The 12,461-nt window shown below is 45.4% G+C and overlaps 1 protein-coding gene and 1 non-coding gene across 2 annotated transcripts; one reads left to right on the forward strand and one right to left on the reverse strand.

Moving 5' to 3' along the window:
* Nucleotides 1-200: 200 nt before the first annotated feature.
* Nucleotides 201-9,380, reverse strand: TBPL2 (TATA-box binding protein like 2). The gene is made up of 7 exons (XM_032112762.1): nt 9,330-9,380; nt 5,940-6,337; nt 5,113-5,200; nt 4,775-4,866; nt 3,541-3,708; nt 2,458-2,552; nt 201-712 (listed from the first exon to the last, which is right to left on the reverse strand). The coding sequence occupies exons 1-7, from the start codon at nt 9,378-9,380 to the stop codon at nt 633-635; spliced, it is 972 nt and encodes a 323-aa protein (XP_031968653.1). The 3' UTR covers nt 201-632.
* Nucleotides 9,192-9,263, forward strand: TRNAG-UCC. The gene has a single exon. It is a non-coding gene; the product is annotated as a tRNA-Gly (tRNA).
* Nucleotides 9,381-12,461: the final 3,081 nt, after the last annotated feature.

Raw genomic sequence — 12,461 nt, forward strand, 5'->3', positions numbered from 1 at the left:
TAATTAGTTACCCCTCCACCCACAGATTTTCTAGGTATATCCCAACAGTCAGGACTTGGAACTTCTTCTCTGTAAAAGAAAACACTGCACCATCACACACAAGAGTTTACCCGGCCATCGGGATCAGTGTGATTCAATACAGGTCTTCTAAACACTGAAATCAACTCATGCTGGATTTTGTAAGCCATATTATAGACAATAATCTATTTTAAGCTTAAACATGAAAATACAACATCGCAGGAGCAATTCAGGACACTTAGAGCTGAGGATTTTGATTAAGCCAGTTTGAAGTGCAGTGTGTGGATTCTCCTGTTCAACAGGGGAAGAGACACATAGCTTCTACTACAAAATATTTTTAGTGCCACCTTAATATACATTCTATTAAAAGTGCATTCATTTATCAAGTGTTTTAGCTTGACAGAAGTTGTCAGAACTCAGGCGGATTACAGACACATAATCTGAAAGAAAAGAACATTTCACAAACTACAGAAAGGCATCAGCATATATAGCATTCAGAAATGAATCATTTGCTTAATAACCCACAACTCCACAGCTGGGGCCAGCAATCCCCTTGGCTTCTGTTCCACACACAGCAACACCAGGTGTTGTTCTGGATTGCTTTGTGAGCCATGTCACGATGGCTTCTTGAAACCTCTTAAAATGGGGTAGATGTTCTCAAATGCCTCATAGATTTCAGAACGGTCTTTTGCTCCTAAATGGACATTTAAGAAAAAAAACCCCCATGAATTAACAGAGTGCTGAGATTAACTGAGCGCAATTTAAACCTTGTAAGATTACAAACCATGAGGAAACCCAGGAGATTGAAAGCACCTTACTATTAAGAGCAGAATTTCTATCTGCTGCCTTAAAGAACAATTTCTAGCTTGCTTAGCTTTAAGACTAGTTTTGTTTAATCTGTGGAACCAAAACAGCAATTTTCTGCTCTTGACAGGTGCAAAATATTGGCTTTGAAGAAGGAAAAAAGCAACTGAGCACCACCATGGTGTTAACTGCTTAAGAATAACAGCTCTGCTTGTTGATAAGGTGAGTGGAAAGGTAGAAACAAGAACTGAAAGGCCTTTATTTCGTACTGGAAGTTGTTCCACAGTTTGAGAACTCTCCTTCTCCAGCTCTGAGAAGCAATTTTAATTTTAAGATGTGTGTTAGGACACCTTTGATTTCAAATCCCTTTCCATGGTACTGCAATCAAATCTTTAACAGCAAGTCTTGCACATGAACTGCATTGCAGCAGGCAGGAACATTCCTTGCTTGCCAGCAACACTTCTCATGCTGGTCCAACAAACATCAGCTACAAGAAAACTGCATTTAAATGAACTAAAAGTTGAATTAAGCCCTGCTCAGGTTGAATGTGTAAACCTTTTCTCATGTCCTCACTTGGACATGAATAATTCATCTGCCTTACCACAACTTTTACTTTCAAAAGTAAAGTTACTTTCTTGATTAGGGAAAAAAAAAACCCAAACCCTCACAGCTCAGCAAATTCAGTCTTGTCATTACAGCTGGGCCCAGTATTCACAGCAAATGACTAAGGGAGTGTGCTGCAGGCCCAGAAGCAAGGCTGTTACAATTAGTGTACCCCAAAAAACGCAAGCTTCAGTGGAATGGAACTGACCAGTATGATTTTACTGGACCTAAGAAGGTGATGGACATTGGAGGGGGAAGCATTTAAGCTTTGTCCCAAGTGCCCCATTCTTCAGTTAGCTGAGCTCATTCTTGATTTATGATGGTGAGAATCTCTGGCTAAGGCAGCACTTCTCTTGTCTTCCACCTGTCTCAAAGCTGTGTTGTGAAGATAAATACAGCATTCAGAGCTTCTGGGAACAAGTACCGTTTACCTTTCAGTACATCTGAATAGAAGCATGTTCATGAGCTTCACAAAAAGGATTGTGCCAGGAGCTCAAGAATTCACCTTTTTTGAGCTGGGATCTGAGGTACAGGTATCTGCTGAGCACACTGACTCAGCAAGACTTTTGCCTCATGAGTGTTTTGCCAATCAGTCTGGAACAAGCTCTTAGATCTCCACCCTTTCCTCTGATAATCCCTACTAAATGTTGTCAGTGAAGTGTTTTAAGAAGTTTGTTTCCTGTCCAAGCAATTTTAAATTGCTTATTGTGAGGTTCCTATTTAAGTGCCTGAGTAGTTACTGGCATGTCAGCATCCTGTTGGCCTCCTCTACATTGGCACGTGGCATCAGGCTTTGAATAAAAAAAGTACTTAACATGGAAATCTGAGACTCTATGTATGAAACAAGACAAGATTCTAGTGCAACAATACTGATGTTATCTGCAGAAAGCACAGATAAGCTGCAGCAACCATTAAAAAGATCCCTGAGTGGCTTTACTGTGGCAAGATACTAATTTTTAGTTAATGTTTAATTTAAATGCTCTCAGAAAGTGAGGTAGCACTAGGCTACAGATATAGAGAGGCACCACTTACCAGTCAGTACAACTTTTCCAGACACAAAGATAAGCAGCACTATCCTTGGTTTGACCATCCTATAAATCAGGCCAGGGAATAGTTCAGGTTCATAGCTGTGCAAAGCAAGCAGGTAAGATTAGTAAAATGCAAATGCTGTTTCAGTGTTGTATGAATAAAATGTTCTTTAATTACACTAACAATAGGGTAATTAACCACACAGATTTTAGCTAGCTGCCCTGAGAAATGCAGGTCAGGTTTTAGACATCTTGAAGGGAAACCTGTTAAACCCATCTGGAGCTGATGGGAGATTTTCATGCTGACTTTCAAAGACTTGTGAGTCACTTCTGATTTTCCATGGCACTGGAACCTTTATTGTAATCTTCAAACCGTCCTCAAATCATGGAATGGCCTGGGTTGGAAGGGAGCCCATCCAGTGCCACCCCCTGCCATGGGTAGGGACACCTTCCACTATCCCAGGCTGCTCCAAGTCCCATCCAACCTGGCTTTGGACACTTCCAGGGATCCAGGGGCAGCCACAGCTTCTCTGGGCACCCTGTGCCAGGGCCTCCCCACCCTCACAGTAAATCCTTCCTAGTCTGCAAAGTTCCTTATCAGGAAACATCTTGTGCAACTAAAACAAGATAATAGCCAAGTACAAATATTTACTACATATTCAGTTCCTAAATGAAATGCAGGTTATTAGATGCAGCACTAATAAAAGACAACTGAATTTTGGTTTTGTCAGTGCTGAAATCATCCTTTCCTGATGGCAATATCTAGTTCTGAACAAGCTGATCTCACAGGCTGAGCATGCCCATCACTCAGCTACAGCTTTACTTTCCATTCTTGGCTAAAGAACATCCAAACAGAACTGAAACAACATCCCAGAAAAACACAATATAGCTGCATTATGCAAATGCAGTTTGGCTTCATGCCTGAAGGTTGGAAACCTTATTCCTGCAGACCAGGCATCTGCTTTGCTGGCAGTGAAGAGGCCACCTTGGTATTAAAAGTCCACAGTGGAGCAAGGGCATGGAGCAGGCTCGAGTAGCTGCAGACCCTGCTCCAAGGTGCACAGGGTTATACCTGATTGCCTCATACCTGCTGAACTGCTGGTGGGTGAGAACCAAGCCTTCCAGCCGGATGGGGAACCTCACATCACAGCTCCCCACCATATTCTGGATCTTGAAGTCCAAGAACTTGGCAGGGAAGCCGAGCTTCTGCACCACCCGCGCATATTTCCTGGCTGCCAGCCGTGACTGCTCTTCGCTGAAGGAAGAAACCTTTATTGTCACCTCCAAACAGCCCTCAAATCACAGAGTCACAGGATGGTTGGGGTTGGAAGGGACCTTAAAGATGATCTCATTCCACCCTCCTGCCATGGGCAGGGACACCTTCCACTATCCCAGGTTGCTCCAAGCCCTGTCCAACCTGGCCTTCAACACTTCCAGGGATGGGGCTTTTCACTGAAGGAAGAGCAGAGAGGAAAAATCAACTTTGATTGGTGCTTTGCTCTGCTCTTGAGGTGGAATTCAGTTCATAGCCACCACTGTGCTAACCTGTACTCCAAAAAAAAAGAGGGCCTGCTGCTCAGAATAGCAAGGCTCTATCCCCAGAACTGCTGCAGAGAGCTAAAATGAGTAAGGCACTAGGTCATTCACCTTCCTGAGGTCTGGTTGAACCCACTGGAGATGTTGCATCACCCAGAGGTTCCCCTTTTGAGAGGTTTCTCAGCTCCTCAAAACAGCTTCTCAGTGCTGATGCAAGAGTTAGACTGCAGGCATGAGTATAATCACCTGCCTGGGGTGGTGGTAAGGCCTGGAGAAGAGGTCTCTTAAGCATGAGTTAACTAGTTCTAATTGACACTTTTGGGACATAAAAATCAAGGCAGTCTGCTGGATTTCAGGAAGAAAGCCTCAGAGTACAGAAATAAACTTTGCTTTTCCCCAACTCCCATTTTCTCTAGAGGCAGATGTGTTGGCTGGTGAACACAGACACTGAAGAGAAACTTGACAGACACAAGTTATGTCCTAAACACTTTAAAAGTCAGTGAGAAATGCAAATAATCCCTTAACAATTCCTGGGAATTTTAGCAGCTTTTCTGCTGATGTCTGCTCCGCTCAATCTAAATTCAGGGACAGAAGTACACAGTTCAGAAATTGCTAAGGTGCCATCATGAAGACAGCAAGACTTTCAATATCAGTGCTTCACTTTTTCTTGCAATTGGTCCTTTGCTACATGTTTTAAACAAGACTTTTCAGACACTCTCCATCAGAATATATGCATAGCTGCAAGATCCAGAGCTCTAAAGGGAAGGGAAAAACCAGAAAAATACCTTTTTGCTCCTGTGCAGACCATTTTTCCTGAACTGAAGATGAGGGCTGTTGTTCGTGGTTCCCTGATTCTCATGATCACAGCAGCAAACCTCTACAAATTCAAAGGAGGCCCTGACAGGAATTTAGTTGGTACTGTATTTCTGTTCAGCCTTGCAACCGTTAACACTTTTAAAGCTTGTCACAACACATATTTGCTTTTTAAATGTTTCTTTACCACCCTAAAGTTATTTTCCACCCACCTAGGAACAGAGGAGTTAAGACTACAGTCCCAGGACCATTTGGCTCCATCAGCACTGAGAAAGGGAAGTTAGGGTAAAGCTTTGAGTCCAAGATTTACCTTTGGGTTATACTCTGCGTTTCTGGCATGCAGAGCTATGTTCTTCAGATCCAGTTTACAAGCCAAGTTTACAGTTGACACAATATTCCTGAGGAATATGAGAAGAATTTTCTCATTGCAAAAGCCAGCCACTGCAGAGCAACCCCCCAGCAGTGCTGGCTTAATGTGGAGTCACATTTTAATTAAGAATTGCCATCAACTGATTTCCTGCCTGTCTCTTTCCCACTTTAGCATTAAGCTACTTCTGGCAAAACTTGAGTAATTCAACCCCAAAACTGCACTTTGAGATAGAACAAGTTATGAAATTATTAGTCCCTGAATTATAAGTTTGTGTTTCTTCCAAAAACTGCATCACTGAAGCCTTTCTCAGCTTTCGATTGAACCATTACTGACTGTTTAGAGTTACTGCAGCACCCAAGGTAGGTAAGGCTGTGTTATTTTCTACAGGCGTAAATGACTCCATAGTTGCTCTATCCTAGACACAACAGCATCTTTTAATGAGGCCAGAGTTTCTCACACTCAGTTCTGTTTCTCCTTTTGAAAAAGCAGAGTGATATCTTTAAACCCCTGGAGTCTGCTGTCATTCACATTCTCCTTCCTGGAAGAAATCCTCCTCCTCAAGCATCTCCACATTTTTATCCAATATTGTCAGTTTATTTTCTCCATCTCTGCCCTTCAAGAGGAACAACTGCTCCTGTAGTATTCTGGCTTATTTAAGATCAAGCCATGCTTGCTACATTCTCCAAGTGAAAAGTCAGAGCAACACCTTGCAGTTTAACCCAAAGTTTAACTATGGTGTACGCTACATAAATAATACATAAACTTACTGTAGCTGAGGTACTATTCCAGGGCTTTCCGAAGCTGGGGTCATAGGAGTCATTGGAGTCAGGGGAGGACACATGGCAGATGCTCCAGGAGATGGCTGAACTGCACCTGGATGTGACAAGCTGCTTTCATCCATGAAAACACCACTGTCCTTGTTACTTGGTAGTGACCCATCAAGCTCTTTTTGTATTTCATGGCCATCCTCAGAGAGATTTTGTTCTTTGTTTTCTTGGGTAACATCTGGAAGAAAGCTGAGATCCACAGAGGAGAACTCTGTATGAAGCTCTTTGGGCTGACTTAACTGGGAACCAAACACCCCATCTTCAGCTGTTTGAATGGGAAGTTCTACATCATAAGGGCTCATAGGAGTGAACAGATGAGGACTAGCAGAGAAGTCATCCTTGAATTAAGAAAAAGTGCCATTAGGGGCCTTGTATTAAAACAGTTACTTTCACTGGGAGAGCAAATTAATATTACTCTTCAATGAGGATGTTTCAGTAATTTTTTTCCCCAATATGTATTTTAGCAAAAAATAGTTTTAAGATTGAAAACGTGTCCTTTGCTTCTCTGTGAGTGTATAAAAATTCAGATAGCTTGTATAATGCATTTTCCCACTACAGTCCATGGGCACTCTGGAGAACTCCTGGGATAGCACAAATTGAGAAATGCTATTCACCTTCAGCCCTGGCTGCAGGTAACAACACTGGCACTTCACCCTTCAAAGCCACTTTCACACCTCAGCTACACACACAACCACATTATCACACTCATGAGTTTTTCCAAGGAAGACAGACAGCATTTTCTGACTGCCTTTACCTCCCATTCCATCTCCTCTCTCTGCTAGCAGGAGACAGTGTCAGCATTGCTTTGTGCAACAGAGGGCAGCAGCTCACAGAACCAGCAGCAGTTTATTCCTCAGCTCCTGGAGGCCACCAGCCTGATTGAAGCTATAGATGAGAAAATGACACTAAAAAAAGCCTCACCAGAGTCAGCAGAACCAGCATCCTGCCCTGCACCCAGCACACAACACACCTGCAAGCAAGCGCTTTCATACTAATGTCCTTCTTTATCAACTATTTATTATTAAAAGCTGTTTAAAAAGCACCATCATATATTGATGAGACAAGAGTTTCAGGACAGGATTTATTCCCTCTCCACTGGTGCATAAGCATCTGCTCAGTGGAAAGCCTCTTCCTGAAGGTAGTTTCTGCCAACATCCACAGCAGGTGACAGCTTGGACTAAAGAATCCATACAAGAGGCTTTGTGTTTAATCAGGCATTTTTAGGTTCAAGAGCCAGAAGAACTTGAAAAGTCCAAGCACAAATCAGAGCAGGGAACAGTGCATAAGACTGTGGCCCTCAAATTGACAGCAACTGCCTGACCTCCAGCAGGAGCAGGATTTCCAGATCAATGCTTCCCAGCCCTGAGCTAGCACTGCTCTCTTCTAGTCAGCTCACTTGGCAACCCAGCCATGCACACGGAGAGATCTCTGCTCCTGCTTTGCAGTATATTTGCCTGCAGACACTTGGAAAACTCCTACAAAGTGACAAATCCTCCCAGAGAACCCTCATTAGCCTGACTACAGATGCAGGTTTAGCTCTGAAAGCATTACAAACACATTCAAAGCAGCTTCTAAAACTGACTTCTAAATGCAGAGCCCCATACAAGATCAGGTGGGGCAGAGTGCTGTTAAATAAGTCTAGGTACTTCTTCACCCTTTGGAAATTAGGATCCAAGAGCACTTTTCTGAGAATTAAGGTCAGATATAAATATATTAACAGTTACAAATAAAATATTACAGAATCACAAAAATAGATGTATTTTAAACAGATATTTTTCAAGCCAGCAGCAGGGGAAGGAAGGCACAGTCTCTGCAAGAATTCCAGTGGACTAAGGATTAGCTGTACAGGAGCTCATTAGGAAGCTTTTGTACGAACCATGATGTAGAGAAAATGGTACAAAAACCCCCTGTGAGACTACTCACATCATACTAATAGGCATCAAAGAATGAACATAACAGTAAAAGAAAAAAAACAACCCACAAACAACCAGCCAAAGCCAGTTTGTGACATATCTTAAAGAAGCTAACAGAGAAACGAGTGGTACATGAGGCTGGAAGTATTACACAGCTGTCAAGTTTTTAGAAAGTAAAGTAAATTGCATAGAGCAGGTAGAAACAGAGAGCAAATTTTCCTTCCTGATCAGGTTTGCACCTAAGAGGTCTGAGGAAAAGCCCTGATAGGGTTAAATACCGGGGAATATTTCCTTCTTGTCAGACAGGTGCTCAGAGGCTGTGAAAGGGGCACAAGACCATGTTTGTGTTGGGCTGGCTGCCAAGGGTTATTGCTATAGACTCTGGGTTAATTAACTTCACCAAAGGCCCCACCAACTGCATATCTTTGGACATCTCCCAGGAGCTCCAGGGAGGAGATTTAACACACAGATCCTATCTGAGATCCCTCCGTTTGGGGCAGCTTGAGGGGAAACAGCCTTTTTCACTTCCACTGCAGAAATCCCTGCAACTCAGGTACATACAAATCAAACCCAGCTGCCTCGAGCAACAGACTTGGATTTTTCTTTTCCTCCCTGCAGTGATAGCACACATCTGTTATTATCAAGTGTCCTAGCAAGTCTGAAGTGTATAAAGCTTACTAGCGTTTGTAAAAGCTTTATTATACCTTTGCACATTATATACTTTGTGGGGGCACATTCAGAGGGCTTTACCCGCTGCCACAGGAAGGTCCCAAGATTTAAACAGCTCGTGCTAAGGGTGTTTCCTGAGCCGAAAAGTAGTTTACAACAGGATGTAAAGAAGTTTTTTTTCCCCCCTGAGTAAGGATGATGCTCAGCTGTGGAGTTCCAGCCCTCTCCTAGTCCCTCACCTGGTTGCTCCTACATCCGCCTGAGATCAAGACAACCATTCCAAATATCAAAATAAGGAATTTTTGTAGACATTTACTAACTAGAACGAGGAGATGCGAGCCTCCTACCCTCTCAATGCCCACCCACACCAGCACCCGGGCTGATCCTCGCAAGCAGCATCCCACAGCAAGAGTTTAAACGCAGCCGCATCGTCCCTCTTACAGGAAGTAAGAGCGACCTCCGCTCCGGAGAGCTCCTCCATGCTGCCGATAGCGCTGGAATTGCCTGGAGCGGGGAGGAATCCCTCGGGACCGTGGAATTTCGGGCTCAGCCCGGCAGGAATGCGGTGATGACGCAGTTGGGGCGCGGCTGCGAAAGAACTTTCAGCGCAGCGTTGGTGGTATAGTGGTGAGCATAGCTGCCTTCCAAGCAGTTGACCCGGGTTCGATTCCCGGCCAACGCAGTTACGTTTTGCTCCAGTTTACTTTCTTTTTCCCTCCCTCATTTTATTTTTTCTTTCCTCCCTTACCTGCCCGCTACAGCTCTCCAGGTACCGCTCCAGCGGCGATGCGCCCTCCATGAGCACAGCCACTGGCGCAAACCCTCCGACCTTACTCCGGCCCCGCTTTAAATCCCCAGGCACAGCACCAGGGCCACGTGCGGCTTGTCAGGGAGCAGAGCCCATCACAGCTGGGAGTTTTAACCTCATCAAGTAGCGTTGGAGCCTCTCGTCTGCCTGCACGGCTCTCTGAGAGGGTTTGCCCCGTCCTGCAGGACTAGAGAAATCGGGGTGCTCTCGTGTGCTTTACAGAAGCCTGGAAACACAACCTGTCCCCGAGGTCCTCTAAGCCTGCTTTCCTCTGCAGGGCTGAAGAGAAATGGGGAGTGGGATCTGTAGTTTAGACCTTGCACAGATTATGCTTTTTGACAAGCGTCATGTGCCCTTAATTTTTCCCACCTGCTTCATCAAGTGCAATGAGGCACATCTGGGTTTTCGAGAGGAGCCCTCCCCCAGCCAAAAGTGTAAACTTCAAACTGAAGGCATTGTGATGAAATGGTTTGTTCTCATCTGGGTAAACACTCTTAGGGGGAAAACCTTTACTCTTTACATTCGCTGTCCTCCCCGTGCAGACTCCCCCTCTGGAGCATACTCCTGCTCTCTGTAAGTGATGATTTAGGGCCATTCTCTTTTCCCATGTCCCGGTGTGAGGCAGCACGTTCCCAGGAAGGAGTTCATGTTGTGCCTGGCTGATGGATGCTGTGGGAGTGTCACGCTGCCGACGCAGTTTGGCTTGGGCACTGCTTGAGTCTACGCCAGCAGTTGCTGTCTGACTTGTTCCCTCTCTCCTGTCCTGCTGCTGTGTGGCGATGGATGGATGGATTTCTGTGGAGACACAGCTGGGAACACATCCCTGTCCCTGCCTGGGCTGGTGGAAGTGCTGACTGTTGTGATCACTGCACTTGTTGCTCTGCCAGACAGGACTTTGCTGAGAGATTTGCTTACAAACAGCAAGCTGAGCTGAAGAAACCATTTGGGAGAAGATGTCAAAGCTCAGACATGCAGCAGGTCTTTGGGAGCTGCTGCCAGGCTCTTCTCACTGCCTCAGAGGTGCAAAGGCTTAGATTAGTGCTCTTTATCCAGGGAACAGAGCATACATGGCTGATGAGCATCCTTCTGTCCTCAGCCAGCCTGCTGGGGTGGTTTGTAGTATTTCTGGGACTCACCTTACAATTTATAGGTGCCAAATCCTCCCAGCCCCAGAAAAATCCAGCCTCAAGCAGGTTGATTTTCATCACATGGCCTGTCCTGGAGCACCCAGGAGGCAAATCAGGCAGCAAAGCAAGGAAAGGACCCAGAGAGGTTGTACCTTGAATTAGGGAGGCTGGTGCAGCTAGCTTGACTCAGCTCGGGATGATTAAATTAAAATGTCCCGTTTAGGGCTGGCAGGTGATTGGGGTGCTTGCAGATAGCTCTGTGACCTAGGATACTTTTGTAGGCACAACAGGATGGGGTACTGAGGGCTGTCTGTGGTGGGGGGCTCTGCTCCCACCAGCAGTGACAGGTCCAGCCCTCACAGCTGCTTCCTGACAGTGTGGGTCTGCACTGCCCACAGAAATCATTGAACAGAGCACAGGGGTTGTGCCGAGTTTTGCCCTTGCAGTGACATTTCAGGGGGCCAGGACATTGGTGCTCCCCCAGTGTGTGACACTCTTGCTGTGCTCAAGGTGGGAAGCTGGAATACTGTGGTACTCCTGGGGCTTCCCTGGTGCAGCTCTGCCTGCAGCATTGCAGCTGTAGTGCTGTGAGTTTCCTCAGCTAATTAATCCTTCATTACAGAACCCCTTGGAAAGGTGATATGTTCATCCTGCAGCCCCTGGGAATTGGTTTGTCTGCATTTTGTGAACCTGAGATAGAGAAGGCCAACTTACGGTGTTCAAGTGAGTGAGGCTACATCAGACATGAACATAAAATACAAATCTCTTAATATTGCTTCTTGCCTTAAGTATGAGCAAATGGCATGGGCAGCATGAAGTGATGAGATTTTGGGTCAGTTGTGGAGTTTGGTGTCTCAGGCTAAATGGGTGAAAGATTGTTTATCCATCTGAAGAAGGAAAGATGTTTAGAAAGCTGAGAGATCATCTGAGGATCCAAGAGTCACACTGTGTGTGCAATTCAAGCTTTCAGGATTGCTTTGCTGTAAGGGAAGGGTCTTCTGGCTGCTGCCCAAGGGAGGGCAGGTATGGCTGTGCCTTGGGAGGGCTCTGTGCTCGCAGCCTCTTCTTCTGAGCTGGGCATCTGCTTGTGGTGCCCAGTGTGGGGCAGGCTCCATGAGGGAGGTGTGCAGTGATGGGGAGCCCCAGGGAGTGAAGGCCCAAGTGGTGGGAGGTCCAGAGAGCAGCGATCCAGTGAGCAGGAGGCACTGAATCCCTGGGCTTCTCCCTTCAGTCTCCCAACTCCTGTGTCTCTCCTTCTTAGTCATCAGAGGCATCATTCCCCCTCTGCTCCTTCCTTCTTCACCAGGAGCCTGACCCCAGTCACGGGTTGGACAGATGTTAATTCAAAATGTACCACTTAGAACTCATGAGACCTACCTGCTTAATTTCTGATCATCCAAGTCAAATAATGTTAGAAAAGGCAACTATTTTTCCCATCCTAATTTTAAAAAATATTATTTCTCTCTCAAACTGCCTGGGGTTTCAGCCACCCTCTTTTCTTCTGGACCCCCCTTTTTTTTTCTTCTCCCTTTTTCCTCCTCCCTCTCTTCTTTTCCTCCCCTTCTCTTTTCCCCCACCTTTGTAATTCCCTTTGGAAAGCAGCAGCCATCCAGGTCCCGGCCCGAGTGACTCATGGCAGGAGTGCTCAGAGCAGGGAAGGAGCCGCTGGAGGCAGCCCTTCCTCATGTCCCCGAGAGGAGCCGGTGACAGGGTGATGAATCACTGCAGTGCAGAGTTACTGTAATGATGAATTGTCATGAGTCTTAATTAGCAAATTGGTTAATTTTACTTAGAAAGTTGATGATTAGTGCAACAGTAAGTGCTTTGTGTATTCGTTGTAAGAGTCATTCAATATCACTTCTCCTTGGATAACTAATTGGGGAAGACTGTTCCACAGAGCTGCTGCTAGCACGCCTGGATCAGCCTCTTAAACAGTTCTGTAGCA

The sequence above is a fragment of the Corvus moneduloides genome, chromosome 6 (assembly GCF_009650955.1).
Source record: "Corvus moneduloides isolate bCorMon1 chromosome 6, bCorMon1.pri, whole genome shotgun sequence".
NCBI lineage: Eukaryota > Metazoa > Chordata > Aves > Passeriformes > Corvidae > Corvus > Corvus moneduloides.

Bases quoted from the DNA above. Each gene is read 5' to 3' on its own strand.
- TBPL2 (XM_032112762.1), bottom strand. From the start codon at position 9,380: ATGGAGGGCGCATCGCCGCTGGAGCGGTACCTGGAGAGCTGTAGCGGG. The intron at 2,553-3,540 runs GTATGAGGCAAT...TGCTTTGCACAG, and splicing joins ACCCACCAGCAGTTCAGCAG to CTATGAACCTGAACTATTCC. The intron at 713-2,457 runs GTAAGTGGTGCC...ATGTCCATTTAG, and splicing joins TGGAAAAGTTGTACTGACTG to GAGCAAAAGACCGTTCTGAA.